We start from the raw sequence: 16088 nt of genomic DNA, 5'->3' as shown, positions 1-16088 counted from the left end.
CTCTGCAAAAGCTGAACCCCTATAGAGACTGTCCTTCTCTGACACACACATCTTCATTATATATTTAGCTCTTTACCATAGATTTTGTATTATTTTCAATTAAGATAAATGTAAATATTACAAACTAACCTTAACCCGAAATAAAACTATTTTCATAATAATAATAATAATAATAATAATATAATAATGAATTTCTATCTGTCTGTCTGCCGTCTTTTCTCTTTATTTTAGGACCTAAAAGAATGTTTTATCTGATTTAGCAAAATTCTAGAAACGTTCTTCTGCAATTTAATTCCTTAAAGTTTGACTAGGTCAAGAGCACACTCGCCTTCTATGCACTCTGTAGTCTGGAGCGCTCTTCCATATATGGACAAACTTCCAAGCGCCGAATGTTTGGGAAAGTGACGTCACGGGTTAATCGCACAGACAGTGCATCTTATTCTCAACGCTGCTTCTTAATCAAAGCATTAAAACTTTCGCTAATTTAAATAAATCTTTTGTTAAACTTATGACAAACTTACTCATGTGTTCGACTCCATTATATTTCGCTTACATGTTAAGATGTTTTTTCGTTCGGCATATGAATAAACAGATATTCACTGAAAAAAAAAAAGACCGGAAAGTTATTCAGCACGTCTGTATTACGTCTTAAACGTTCTCAGACGATTTAAAACATCACCAATGTAGCTGCTTATTCAGTTTGCGGAATCCAGATAACCAAACTTGGGATCTTTTGACATAGGAGTAGGCTATGTAAACAGGAAACATGTTCTCCTGAAGCAGTTTAAAGGAGCAGATCTTTGAGGAAAAACAATCTGATTTCTGTTTGCTTTGGAGTTTCACAATAACAGTCCTCAATATTTACATCTAAAATTAATCTCATATAGGCCTATATACAAAACCTCTATATAGCCCATATATTTTTTGAAGTATCATGTGACAAAGAAGACTGGTGTAATGGCCGCAGAAAATTCATCTTTGCCATTACACGAAAAATATATTCAAAAGAAAGCAGTTATTTTACATTGTAATAATAATTATAATTGACTAGCACTTTGACACAAAAAATAAAGTTTTAAAAACATGCCACACACAGGCTTAAGATGGTAATGGGTTCAAATGTCAAAGTGTCTGGAAGACTGAAAATATAGGGTAGTCTTATTGCAGTCATTGGTACTCTAAAGATCTATCGAATCTGCTTTCTATAAAGATCATGAAGATTGACTTTCGGATTAGTCAGATAAATGTTTACACCAAGCCTTTTGCAATTGTGCCAAGCTCAAAATTCAGCTATTTATCTACTCAGAAATTATTCCGATGATTCATATGACATCTAAACATCTATATAACCATTGACATTATTAACACCAATATCAACAAAACTGCATATTAGGAAGGAGCCACAGGTCACAGAATAATTTTACTAAATCCAGTCACACTTTTCACTAAGAGATGGCTGTTAAATAAACAAAACAAACTTTGTATAATCCACTATACTGGGCCACCTTCTAAATTCAAAACCTGTGACAGAATGGATAGGCCATCCACCAGACACATACACAACAGAATGTCAAATTTCCATGCACAGCTCCAACATGGATCACAAGGAAACTCTCTCACACCAAGTTAAACATTAGAAAGTCAAACTTTTCACAAAAGCACACAATTTATTCTCATTGTCTCCTGATGTGAAACATTGATGAAGCACAACAGGTAGACCGTGTTATGGAGGGTGATTCTGTTCACATGGATGATCTCTGGAGCAGTTCAAAAGCATTCCGGCTATAATCCGGCACAAACTGGCACTAACACCCCCTGCCCCCCTTGAGTGTGAAACTCAACAGTATCAAGAGCTCTTGTCACAATGTTCCTGATAAGATGCTTGCTGTCTGGATGAAGGCAAACCTTGTGAAATACAATCTCAGTTTAGAGTAGCCTGTTTGATTTAAAAGTATAAAAATAACCAACCTCCTATTACAAGGACTTTACGAAGGCATGAGCGTACACATCATTCATTTCATGTTGATAAGAGAGTTTGTTACGGCTGATTCAGACAGACTGAGAAGATGAACAATGGTACAGGACAGAGAAGCTAAAACACAATTGGCTGCTGACAGCTGAGGAAAAACATCACCATCCATCCTTCTGTTCCCTCAGCCCTGCCACGCACAAAAGATTTTCACTTTAGCATTTCTTTAGAAGGACCTAAGAATTAAATAATAATAATTATTATTATTATTATTATAAATATAATAATGAACTGAATACTCTAGATTAATTAATAATTTCCATATGTGCCTCATGAGCAGATGGTCTTTTACACACAGAAAACAGACTTTAATTTCAGGTGCTCTTAAGAATGACAAATGACTTAAATCATCATCATCATCATCATCAACACCACCAACAACAGAAATAATAATGAACGAGTTCATGAATCATGATTCATCATCATTAATGAATAATGAATGACTTTTTGGCATAAATTAATTTAAATTAATTAAGAAATTATATAGACGGCACATAAGAGAAAAGACAGTTTTTTATTTACTGTCCTGACCAGTGTCAGAAATTGTCACTCTGCAATTAATGTCAGGATTATTTAATATTTTATTTCTTTTAATTTGATGTAATATTTTATTATTTCTGTATTCTGACCATAAAGACATGGAGATATACTTCAAAATGAACTATTATTTATAATATTTTTTTAAACAATTAAAGCTTTTAATTTTTCAAGCAAAAGCCTTGTATGCATGAACCCTTGAGTCCAAAGGTGAGTCAAACTGCCCTGTATTGTGCAATTAGAGGAACAGAACTCTATCTAGAGATTATTCACTTGGAAGGAGGGGTCACACGAGGACAAATCACACTTCTACATGAGTCCGAAGGTCTGGCTGTGACTGTACTCATGAATGACATCAGCCAAATAACTGTCAATCAGCAATTCCAGTACAGCTCTTACCGTTGGGTGGAGTTTCCTTATCACGTTGAACAACAGAGAGATGATTCCATTTAAGGCTGCCCTGTTCATCGAGGCAAGAGCATGTCCACCAGTGTGTGTTTGTGCGTGTGGCCAGTGTGGGGAGTGGAAAAACTGTAGTTCATTTCCTAAAAGGAGACCTGGTCCTCATCCACAGACTTTCGTTAAAACAAATACTACAGTGATTCTGTGAATTCTCGAAATGCCGTCAGTTGAATCTGTTCAGCGTCAGCCACAGAAACGGTTCTGCAATTGTTTTGTGTCAAACTCAATAACTGTATTTTGATTCACAGGGATCCAACAAAAGTTTCACTGCTCTTTGTAAAACAATCAGCGGATGTCTGTAAGATTTCACTTCATTTGACACCCTAAGTTCATTTTTATTGGTCTGGAATATCATCAAACAGACTAGGGGCATCATATATATATATATATATATATGTATATATATAGACCAAAAGTTTGGACACACCTTCTCATTCAAAGAGTTTTCTTTATTTTCATGACTATGAAAATTGTAGAGTCACACTGAAGGCATCAAGGGCTATTTGACCAAGAAGGAAAGTGATGGGGTGCTGCTCCAGATGACCTGGCCTCCACATTCACTGGACCTGAACCCAATCGAGATGGTCTAGGGGTGAGCTGGACCGCAGACAGAAGGCCTAACCCTAACTGTTGGAAGACCATTTCAGGTGACTACCTCTTGAAGCTCATCAAGAGAAGGCCAAGAGTGTGCAAAGCAGTAATCAAAGCAAAAGGTGGCTACTTTGAAGAACCTAGAATATGACATATTTTCAGTTGTTTCGCACTTTTTTGTTATGTATATAATTCCATATATAATTCCACGTGTTACGTGTGCCTTCAGTGTGAATCTACAATTTTCATAGTCATGAAAATAAAGAAAACTCTTTGAATGAGAAGGTGTGTCCAAACTTTTGGTCTGTACTGTATATACACGCACGGACGCACACACAACCCCTCACCAAGGAATATTCCTGTAGAAATATTTTTAAGGATTCATTTATGAATAGAATGCTAAAAAGAAAACATGTAACCGAAAAAGTATTTTTGGCACTTTTTTTTTTTTTTATCAATCCCTGCTGAATTAACATCTTTCGAAACAAAACTTGAATGATAGATAGATAGATAGATAGATAGATAGATAGATAGATAGATAGATAGATACCATACATTATATGTTTAAATGAATATAAATAAAAACATAAATTAGTAATATTAATCATCCCTACTGAGGGCTATATGAAAATAAATGTGATTTAGTTATCTTTCTATATGCACAATATTTCTTACCTGGTTGACAAAGTCACATATTTAGCTAATTTTATATAAAGTACACAATAACTACATCTGAGATGAATTGTGTTTAATGCAAAACAATTTTAGTTTGTTTAGTCAAACCAGATGCCAAACTTTGTGCAGTGCTGAGGTAGTGAGCAATGACTTAAGGGTAAATTTTGTGTCCTTTTAGTATAAACTTTGCTACAATTTTGAATCTCACTATAATATTGATGTTTCAACTCCCAATTTAGTAGAATTTGCAAAAGTCTATTAATCAAGCATCTGTAGAGGAAGAGTTTAAGACAACAAGCCCTGTGCTGACCTACAACATTATCATTTATGCTCTCATTAATCTTTCACTTGGCCCTTCAAGCTGCTCCATTAGACAGATGGAGAGCGGATGCTGATGCATCACCATGGGGACCATTCTCACATCCAAATATCCTAGAACACTCACCCAGACATTACAGCAGGCTACTTCCTGTTTGATGATGATTAGAATGGTGGATGATAAGGAAGAAGAGACATAACAAGAAGGTTTCTATGGAAACACCGGAACAGAACTTTAATGTAGAACTCAAACAGCTGCTTCTCAATGAGGTTACCACGGAAACATTACCCCCCCCCTCCCCAGTTCCACTGATACAGACTCAGAGTAGCCATCCTTGTATGCTCAAAATGCCTTTTCTTCTTCTCACAGCCCAAAAGCAAACCAGAGCCCCAAACATAAATGTTACAGGTTCAATGGAACTAAAATGTTATGAAACCAAAAGCACTGCAGTTATTTTTTTCTTGCAAAAACACATTAATACCACTAATGTTTTTTTTTTAGTGTCATCACTGTGGTGTGACCCCAGACAATAAGGTAAAGAGAAAAAGAGAAGTTGGTTCATAAAGGCTAAATCAAAAGCGTCCAAAGATAAACAACTTAAAAGAAAAGTTTGACTCTGAGTCAGTGAGTTTTCGCCCTCTTCTCTGATGGAGAATCCTCCTCATCTCCTGAGTCCGAACAAGTCCGTTTCCCAGAAACACTGGAGATCTCCCTTCCAGAGTGTTCCCCCTTGGTCCTAGAGTCGCCAGAGTTCTTATTGAGTTCTTTTTGTGTCCCAGAGCATTCTGGGTGAATAGAGTCTGCATGGTTCTCATCTACATGTGGACGTCCGTTAACCCCAGCCGCTGTAGTGCGACTGCTGACAGTCATGTTTATTTCCTCCAAAGCACTTAACTCTTCCCCGCTAGTTCTCCCTCGCTCTGGTTCCTCACCAGAGTCTGCGAGAAAGCCCACTCGAGATTTCGCCCTCTCCACAAGCGCGTCACCACCTGAGAAAGAGGAAGTGAAGCGGCTCCTACATCTGGACTGCATCTGTCTGTCAGTTAAGTGCGTGGGACTTGAGCCATGTCCGCTTGGTTTTTCTTTTCCACGATTCCTGAAAGGTCGACCTTCGTCACCTGAGGATGAAGAGGGTGATGACTGATCAGGGATGGAAATGCTGGGATAGTTGGAGGCATCTGTTGCACCGTGAAGATTATGGGCGGAGTCTCTTCCTGAAAGGCCCATGTTGCGTCTCCATCTGGCTGCGTTTCGCTGTCGCATCCTGCTCCTGCGCAGATCCTCATCGACGCCATCTGTGCTGGAGGAGGAGCTAGAAGAGGAACTGGGGGAGGAGCTAGAACTGGAAGCCAGGCCTGCTGAGGAGGCGTGGCTAGAAAGGCTAGAGTTCTCATGTGGACTTGGAGATCTGGGACGGGGCATCGGGTCCAACCAGAACCCACTGGAATCTGAATCCTCGTTCACAAGGTCTAGCAGAAATGCAGATGCACGTGGCCTCGTCCGGCTTCTTTGCGACTCAGTCCTATCCTGATCGTTCCGCTCACTCCCAGAGGCATCCTGTCCGGCCAATGAAGATGAAGAGGAGTGGTCAGAGTCGCTGTGATGAGCGGCGGAAACATTGGCAGAAGATCGTGGCATAGATCTTGTGGCGTGTGTGGACCGTCGGGCTCTCGCTTGCAGCTGTAGAATGGCGCCCTCGCTCAAATCACTGTCCGAGTCCGAGCTCCACCCCTCAATCTCGCGGCGGACCAGCGAGTCAAAGAAAGCCATCATCCGGGGGTCTTCCTGCACTGATTGGCTGACGTAATCATGTGACAGGCCACTTCCACTGTTCAGGACCAGGCTTATGTATTCCTCATGAGTGTAGAGAGAGCGCGACTTGTCCTCCACCAGGCCTTCCAGATCACCAACACTATATGGCTGCTGATACGGACTCCATACCTACAGAGAGAGAGGGAAAGGGAGGGAATTAGGCCCATTCTATAAGGCACAGGTATTCATTTTACAAGGGACCTTCTTTCCTAATTTCAAGGTGACTATATATTTATATAATCAGGATTCTTTGATGAAAAGTATATTTAAAAGAACAGCATTTATTTGTAATAGAAATCTTTTGTAATATTCTGAATCAAAACTGACAGTAAAGACATTTAAAATATTACAGAAGATTTCTATTTCAAATAAATGCTGTTCTTTTAAATATACTTTTCATCAAAGAATCCTGAATTGAAACATTCAGAAATCTTTTTCTTGAGAATTAGAAGGATTTCTGAAGGATTGCGTGAAACTGAAGACTGAATGGCTGCTGAAAATACAGCTTTGCCACCAGAGGAATAAATTCCATTTTAAAATGTATTCAAATAGAAAACAGTCATTATAAATTACAGTATTTCAGCCTCGATAAGCATCTAAGACTTGAATGAATATAATGAATGATCATCTGAATTAATTTTATTATTTGAAAATATATCTGAAGTAGGACTATTTTGTAACAATATAAATGTCTTTACTGTTGCTTTTGATTAATTGAATGTGTCCATTTCTTTAATTTCTGTTACTTCTGTTAATTTATCTTTTTTTTAAGTATGTGAGAACCAGAGGTGTCACAATTGAGACTGGAGAGCTTCAGTGAACACCAGCTTAAATACTTTAAAACACAATCCATTCTCATTTCTTTCATAATCATTTAAATCCAACAATCCACCCCCTTTCACTTTTATATTATGGAAAATAGCAGCGTTAACAGTAAGAACGACGTTTGGACAAAGGATGTTTGTAAAAGAGTAACAACTAACCTTAATGACCTTCTCCACCCCGGAGGAACAAATCATGTAGGTGTGAGGGTTAAAGCGGACCTGATTCACGATTGACCGATGACCTTTCAGAACCATAAAGGCCCTGTTCACCACCTGACCTGGACCCCCTGTCGAGACAGACAGAGAAGGAGTCCATAAATAATAACAACTTTAGACACGGTTAGTCTGTGTTTGAGTATTTACCTGCTTCAGGGTCGTTGGGGATTCTCCACATGTAAAGATTAAAATCATCTGAGCCAGACAAGATGTACTGAAAAGACATTGAAAAATTATTCATTGAAAAATCATGTGACACTGAAAATATATTCAAATTGAAGACAGTTATTTTTAATTGTATTAACAGTTTGCCTTCATTTAAAACTATTTGAATAAAATTGACCCCAAACTTTTAAAAGGTACTGTATTAATAAATAATATAGAATATTAACATTATTTCAAAAAATGTGTCCCCAAGAGGAGGTTTTCAGACACATTTATTTAATTTCTGAAAACAGTTTTTAGTAACAGAAACACACTGAGCTGTTCAGATGTTAGAGAGGATTTAGGGAGGAGAATCCATCGTTCTGGAGACGTCAGACAGAGAGAGCAGAAGCAGCTGGACAAACATACAAAAAAATCCAAACAACCCAAGAGACCAACACACACACACACACACACACACACACACACAAATGCAGGCAGACAGACAGAAGAGCATCTGCTGAGCTTTAGATTCAACACTGATAAAGCAAGACATTCCCTCACTGAACATACCTGAAAACACACACACTCTACAATCCACTGACACACTTCCACACAAAAACCTTTTTTATTACCCATTACTGGACATATTAAAGGGACCGGTTAAGTTAGTCATTTGTTCACTCTACATTTTTCAAATATGCAGCCTGTATATACATAGGTTTTGAGCATCCTGTTTATCTAACCTGATCATGGTCTCCAGCAAAGCAGCAACTTTTCATAGTACAGGAGTTGAAGTAGCCCTGGTTATCAAACTGGAAGCTGGGCAGACGAGAGTGGAGCTCGTACAGGACGGGAGGCAGACGTCTGCGCAGAGCCAGCAGCTGCGTCCCCATGCTGTTAAAGCGCACGCTCATGGCACTCTGAGAGACAAACTCCCTCCATACCTCAACAGAGAACTACAACACAGAAAGAGACAGAGAGAGAGAGAGAGAGAGAGAGACAGACATCAACCACAGAAGAAAGCAGGTTATTCTAAAAGATCTTCATTCAGATGTGTGTTATTTCAGGAGATCATGTTTATAGTGAGCAAACTGAGAACATCTTTACACAAGCTCTGCTGTCCTCTGCTGGTCTCAGGCAGTAGAGCAGACAGCTATGATGATAAAGCTGGCCTTGTCAGCATGATTGCAGGCCATATTTGGACAGAAGCAAGTGTTCAAGCATTAACTAGACATAGTTCAGCAACCCTTGTTTTTCTTGCTTAGCATATAAACACAGCTCTCTAGAACACCTGATGCTGTTTAACCAATTGCAGCCAGAGGTACAAACCCGATTCCAAAAAAGTTGGGACACTACAATTGGTGAGTAAAAAAGGAATGGAATAATTTACAAATCTCATAAACTTATATTTTATTTACAATAGAATATAGATAACATATCAAATGTTGAAAGTGAGATATTTTGAAATGTGATTCCAGCTATTGGCTCATTTTGATTTCATGAGAGCTACATATTCCAAAAAAGTTGGGACAGATAGCAATAAATTTATTTTAATCAATAAGAGGCCGGAAAAGTTAAATGTATATATAAGGAAAAGCTGGAGGACCAATTTGCAACTTATTACGTCAATTGGCAACATGATTGGGTATAAAAAGAGCCTGAGTGAAAAAAAAGAGTGGCAGTGTCTATCAGAAGTCAAGATTGTCAGAGGATCACCAATTCCCCCAATGCTGTGGCGAAAAATAGTGGAGTAATATCAGAAAGGAGTTTCTCAGAGAAAATTGCAAAGAGTTTAGATGTTATCATCATCTACAGTGCATAATATCTTCAGAGAATCTGGAACCATTTCTGTGCGTAAGGGTCAAGGCAGGAAAACCACCCTGGATGCTCGGGATCTTCAGGCCCTTAGACAGCATTGCATAACATACATACAGGAATGCTACTGTAATGGAAATCACTACATGGGCTCAGGAATACTTCCAGAAAACATCGTCGGTGAACACAATCCACCATGCCATTCACCGTTGCCGGCTAAAACTCTATAGGTCAAAAAAGAAGCCATATCTAAACATGATCCAGAAGCGCAGGCGTTTTCTCTGGGCCAAGGCTCATTTAAAAGTTATTTTTGGAAAACTGTAAAATTTTTAACCTCTCTCAATCCCTCTCAAATTTTCTTTTGACAATGTCTTTTGGCCTTCGAAAGAAAAGAGTTAAAGTGTGATAGAAGTGAGATAGACTGTGATAGAATGTGTGTGCTTATTTCGGACAGATCTCCATCTCACCTGCGGGGTTTGCGGATGTCCCACAGTCCCACCCCCTCCTTAGAGTTTGCAGTGGCCAGTAGACGGGGTTCTACGGGGTTAAACATCACGCTGTGGAATGCTGAGGGGTAGTTGGCCAAGCAGAACGGTTCTAGAACACAACAGAATTAGAGTTACAGGATCTAGAACAGTTCAGGCTTTAGATGAAACTGAGGTTCCAGAACACTTGAAAAATCCTGATCATGGTTTCACGAAAATATTAAGCAGCACAACACTGAAATGTTTCCAGAGCAGCAAATTAGCATATTAGAATAACTTATTTTAAACTGAAGTAATGGTTGCTAAACATTCAGCATTGCCATGACTGGAATCAATTTTTGTTTTTAAATATATATTCAAATAGAAAATAGTTCTTTCAAATCACAATAATATTTGCAAAAAAAATAACCGACCTCAAACCTTTGAACAACAGAGTCTATGATTATCCTTTATGTGTCATTAAAGTAAAAAGGGGCCATATTAAAAACGCTTTTGAATGTGTACCTCCATGTGGTGGTTCTCTTGTGTCCCATATGAGAACTCGGCCGTCATCGGAGGAGCTGGCAAAGACGTTATCATTAACCGGACTGACGGACAGACCGTACACAGCGTCATCATGCAAGAAGACGTTGAGCGTCTCGCCACGTTCTACATCATGTAGAATCACCTGCTCATCATTTCCTGCAGTGACAGACAGAAACATCAGACAGTTGATCTCGCTTCTGCTTCAGCTGCAGCATCAGGAATCTGAGCAGCTGCTTGTTTTACCTCCTGAGAAAACACGTTTGTTGGTGCTGTCAAATGCCAGGCAGAAGATGTTGGACAGGTGCTCCCCCTTCAACTTGATTGGTTTGGCTCGTGAGTGTATTGCTTTCTCCATGTGCCACAGCAGCACCCTGCGGTCATCTCCACCTACCACACAAGACATTAATAGATTCACCAGAGAAATGTTTCAACATCACTCTCTTGAGGATATGAATGTACGGTTATATGCACGCAATCTTTACAGACACAGTCAACAGCAGTTCAGAAACTCATGGTCATGATAACAAAAACATCTTATGTGACCCTGGACCACAAAACCAGTTTTAAGTCACTGGGATATATTTTTAGCAATAGCCTAGAAAAACATTGAATGGGTACAAATTATCTATTTTTCTTTTATGACAAAAATCATTTGGACATTAGGTAAAGATCATGTTCCATGAAGATATTTTGCACATTTCCTACTGTTAATATATAAAAACATAATTTTTGATTAGTAACATGCATTGCTGAGAATTAATTTGGACAACTTCAATAGTGATTTTCTCCGTTTTTACCCTCAGATTACAGATTTTCAAATAGTTGTCCGATCCTAATAAACCATGCATCAATGGAAAGCTTATTCATTCAGCTTTCCGATTAGGTATAAATCTTCAAAATTGGTACTTAATACTGGTTTTGTGGTGCAGGGTCACATATAGCCCTCTCATACTCCTGCACTGATTTAATACAAAAGGTGTCTTATTCTAAGCTATTTTATTTTATATTGTTTGTAAAATAATGCACAGTCTGCAGACTAGCAAAGAGCTCTGAGAGTAACAAACTTGAATGGCAAATCTGCTCAATGAATTCTGTCCATAAATAAAATTCTTGGGCCAAACAAAAAAAAAAACATTTATATCTAATGAAAGAAACTGAGCACCTTGATGAGCATAGGATATTTCTTTCAAAAACATTAAACAATTCTTATCAACCACAAACTCATGAATGGTGGTCTATTATTGTGAGACTATATTTGAGAGAGTACGTTGCTGCAGCTCAGTGGTAAAGCATTGCATTAGCAGCGCAAAAAGGTTGTGGGTTCAAATCCCACACACAGTGGTAAAAAAAATTTATAGCCTGACATTTTATTTAAATAGGTAGATTTCCAGTTGAGCACCTGTTGTCATGCAAATCTGAAAAAACAGCATCCTACTGCTATTTTATGTGCTCTCATGTGCAAAATGAAACTGAAATTTCAGGGTTTTGGAATTAGTTTCACAGTGAAACTAAGTGAAAGTTCATCTACATTTTTTGTACAAACTTGTTTAAATAGAAAAAAACAAAACATTCTCCCTTCAAAATCTTCTCTCAGTGTTTTGACCCATGGATTTACATTGCTTTTCTAGTCATTACTGGAGTTAAAATATTTTAAACAGAGTGCATTATAGCTGATAAAATACAAGAATTTCCCGGCCTTGAAACCACAATTTTAAAATTGTCTGATATTTCCTGGTTTCCATGAGCACAGAAACACTCTGGAAATCTGCGCATTCACCACACCGTATATGCCAAATGAGAAAACTGAAAATATGCAAGTGCAAAAACATACAAAAGACATTCAAAAGCAGGAATGAAAATGAGAAGCCAAAAGAATCAGTAACAGCTGCAACCAATTAATGAGTCAGCAAGAAAAAGAGTCAGACAGAAACTATGGAGGTAGACTACAGTCTGAAAAACATACAATATACGGTAGAGGAGCATTTAGTTTGTTTTATATAGGTTTATCCAGCACCTATTCATACTAATAGCACCAGTAATAAGGATTTCATATGGAGACATATAAGCCTGGATGGATGAAGTTAATAAACATTACTCAATGACAGGCACTTTTTTTCCAGTGTGGCGACTGTCATACATTTGCAGTTAGCGCTTAATGTCTTGCAGTTTTATATATGAACTACAGCATGGTAGATATTTTCTTTATTGTTTATTCTTAGTAGCAACTTAGTAAACTATTAGTAACTTTAGTCAATTGCATGATAAGGCTGGTCTAGGGTGACCACCTGGCTATTGCTCTGTTGCAGGTCAGCAGACCTGATTTTGCGGGACAATGCGGGACACGAGGCAGAGAAATTACTATTATTATACTAGGTGAATAAATATTGATTTTTTTATTAGATATCTCTTTTTGCAGTGATGTTAACATGTTTTTAAATTGCTAAAAGGGTTTATAAAAATGTTAATGACGGTGCTGACCGGCGCTGTGAACGTCACTAATAATATTTAATAGTAATATCAGTAAAATAAATATCAACATAAATAGCACGTTAACAGCACGTTAACAGAACGTGTGTATTCAATCCAAATAATTAAGTGAAAATAATAATCCAATCGCTACAAAGCACATTTCCAAATAAGCATTTAAATTCCATTAGGAAAGACTAGAAAGATTAAATGCGTTCTTACCAGATTCAGTGCATCTTGAATTTATATTTTTTGTCTGATCTGGCAGCTTAGAGTAGGGCCTTCTCATTCATTATGTGTCATTAGAACTCCTGGCAGGTGTAGCTGTAGTTCACTTTCACCAGGAGTGGGTTTTTTTTTTCTCGGTGTTTATTTTCCTGCTCTGGCTAGCCGCTAGAACCAATAATAACGGCTGCGCTGCGCATGTTCAGTACGTGTTTTCTTATTAACATTTTTTTTATTGTAGAAATGTAATTTAAAGGACGATTAAATAAAATGACGAAGACGAAATTAAAATGCGGGACACTGCTTATGACTTGCGGGACGCGGGACAAAGCTTAAATTTCGGGACTGTCCGCAAATGCGGGACAGTGGTCACCCTAGGCTGGTCACGTGATGTCAACATGGTTACGCCCATAAAGGGCCACCCACTGCATGCATGCAGAATAAAAGAAAAAGAAAGCTTTTTCAGGAAGACTGATTGTGATCTCATGTGGATGTACATTATTTAATATAATATAATTTTAATGACATTACTCTGGTCGTTTCGTTTTTTTGTGTAAAAAACTTTTTTTGCACCTTAACACGTTTATACTTCTATATTACTTCTTTTTTTTTGGCAATGCCCAGAAAAAAATAAATCTTGTATGCACAATCTGACAAATAATTGAAGCTATCAAAGCAATCCCGTCTTGGCATGTTTTATTCTGCATGTATATTCTATACAACGTTAGAGACTCCTGTCTGTCTTTCTATCGCTGACCCACATGAGAAAGATCAGCGTGCAGAAACGGAGGATCTTACCGGACACCAGCCACTGGCCTCCATTGTTTGAGAACTCGATGGCGTTGACGCAGCCGAAGTGACCGAGCATGTCCTTCTTATAGAGGCTGGAGCAGCCGGCCAGTCTGCGCCGCTGGAAGTCCTCCTTCAGCCGCGGCTGTCCGCCGATCGCCCTGCGAGAGAGGAACCCGACGGCGCTCCGCATGCCGCAGCCCCGCGCCTTCTTCATCTCTGCTCCGGTAAATGAGTCTCACCGCCGCCTCTAGAGTGTCCCGGCCGTCATGGGTTTGATTTAGGGTATGATTCGGTGGATTCTGGTTCGGCTGGAGAATGTTTCCTCACATGTTTGCTCGGTAAAGCATGAAAGTGCGCACCAAAAACAGTAGATTGTTTAGAGTCCCACCGACCGCCGGCACTTCCTGCTCCGGTGCAAGGGTGATGACGTCACAAGACCGGATCACCCACTCAGAACCAGAACCTTTGCTGTATCGATAATACTGTGATTTGACATATGCAAATCCCGAATATTTGTTTTCTGTTGTTATTTATATGAATGCTTTTTGTTGGGATATATTCACGTCTCGCTTCCCTGTTTCTACAAGTTTTTGTAATAATAATGATTAAAAGCATTACCTTTGCTGTACTTTCTGATTGAATGCTATATATATTTCAGTTTATATAATTTGTGAACACTTGTGCATTTTTACTTTGTATTGTTTTTAATGCAGTGCTCAATTTTTGCATGTTATTGTTAATAAAAAATAAAACAGTATACGGTTTAAAAAATTATAAAAAAAGAATCCTTATGCTGTATGTGTACATATCTATTTAAGTATTTATTTGTTTATACGTTAATATCAATTTAGTTAAATATGCAAAAAAGCTAAATTAAAAATATAAACCTCTTTGTGTTTCATGAATTTACTGTTACATTAGATTAAATTATGATAAATTTATAAATTACATTTTACATTATAATGAAATATATATATATACACATTCATAATATTTATATTTAATATTCACACTCAAATGTTAATGTAACACTTTAAATATTTAAAATATATTAAACATGAATAGAAACTATATTAAATTAATTATACAATATTGTATTATTAGACTTATTAAAATGCAATACATAATAAAACTCTTTACTCATATAAAAAGATAGCATTTTTAACTTTACACTTTATATATATATATATATATATATATATATATATATATATATATATATATATATATATATATATATATATAAACCAAACACTTAATTATAAATTACATATTAAATTGTTTAGACAGGATTCAGATTCAAAAGATTCAGATTTAATTGTAAAATTCTGATTAAAATTGATGATGTAAAATAAAAAAAAATAAAAAAAGGTATTCTAAACTTGTGGTATTTGAAATCTTGTGATATTCAGAGAAAATATTATCAGTTAAAGACTCTAAGTCAAATCTCAGATCAGCATTTCAAGTAGAGTCTTGGATCATCATTTGGTGCAAGTAATCGAATATCCATTTAATATTCATTAAAGAGGCATAAAAATAGATAATAGACCTGTCTCTCTCCTTCCATTCATAGCGAAAACACTTGAACAAGTTGTTTTCAACCAGTTATCATTATTACTTTCACAGAATAACTAACTGGACATTAACCAATCAGGTTTCAGAAGTAGCCATATAACTTAGACTGTATGTTGTTAGACTTAAATGTAAAAATGACAAGCAGGGACTAAAACAAAGCAAATCTTAGTGTGTGTAGTTTTATTAAATTCCACTAAGGAATTACTGTGGTAGTATTTTTTCAACAATTTTTCTTACAAATACAAAATTATCACAGTAATCCCCCATAACTGGAGCAGAAACTTTTAAATTAAAAAGCTGTAACATTTTTAAATTATATTTTTTAATAATAATAATAAAAACTAATACTAGTGGCAGGTATACATTTAAACAGCAAACAGACAATTCTTCAGCACAGCTTTAACTATAAGCTGACATCATCAGCAAAGCTCCTTACATACGGTGTATAAGTTATGAACCTTTTACAGTCTGGACAAGCATGAAATATTTCCGTTAAATTGCACTGAAACCTCTGCTGACCAGAAATAGAACAACACTGACATCATTGCATTAATGTGACAAATGCGAGTCTGAGTTGAATTATGGGATAATTC

General features: G+C 37.2%; 1 protein-coding gene across 1 annotated transcript; it reads right to left on the bottom strand.

Moving 5' to 3' along the window:
* Positions 1-4820: 4820 nt before the first annotated feature.
* On the bottom strand, positions 4821-14499 carry LOC113112484 (DDB1- and CUL4-associated factor 5-like). The gene is given in 9 exon segments (XM_026278105.1): positions 4821-6554; positions 7409-7536; positions 7613-7679; positions 8356-8537; positions 8540-8568; positions 9895-10024; positions 10417-10593; positions 10681-10824; positions 13927-14499. Coding segments are annotated over 9 exon segments (2385 nt in total). The 5' UTR covers positions 14135-14499; the 3' UTR covers positions 4821-5234.
* Between the last annotated feature and the right edge of the window lie 1589 nt (positions 14500-16088).

This window comes from Carassius auratus, chromosome 13 (assembly GCF_003368295.1).
Source record: "Carassius auratus strain Wakin chromosome 13, ASM336829v1, whole genome shotgun sequence".
In the NCBI taxonomy this organism is placed as follows: domain Eukaryota; kingdom Metazoa; phylum Chordata; class Actinopteri; order Cypriniformes; family Cyprinidae; genus Carassius; species Carassius auratus.
This window is presented reverse-complemented; position numbering and strand designations above follow the sequence as displayed.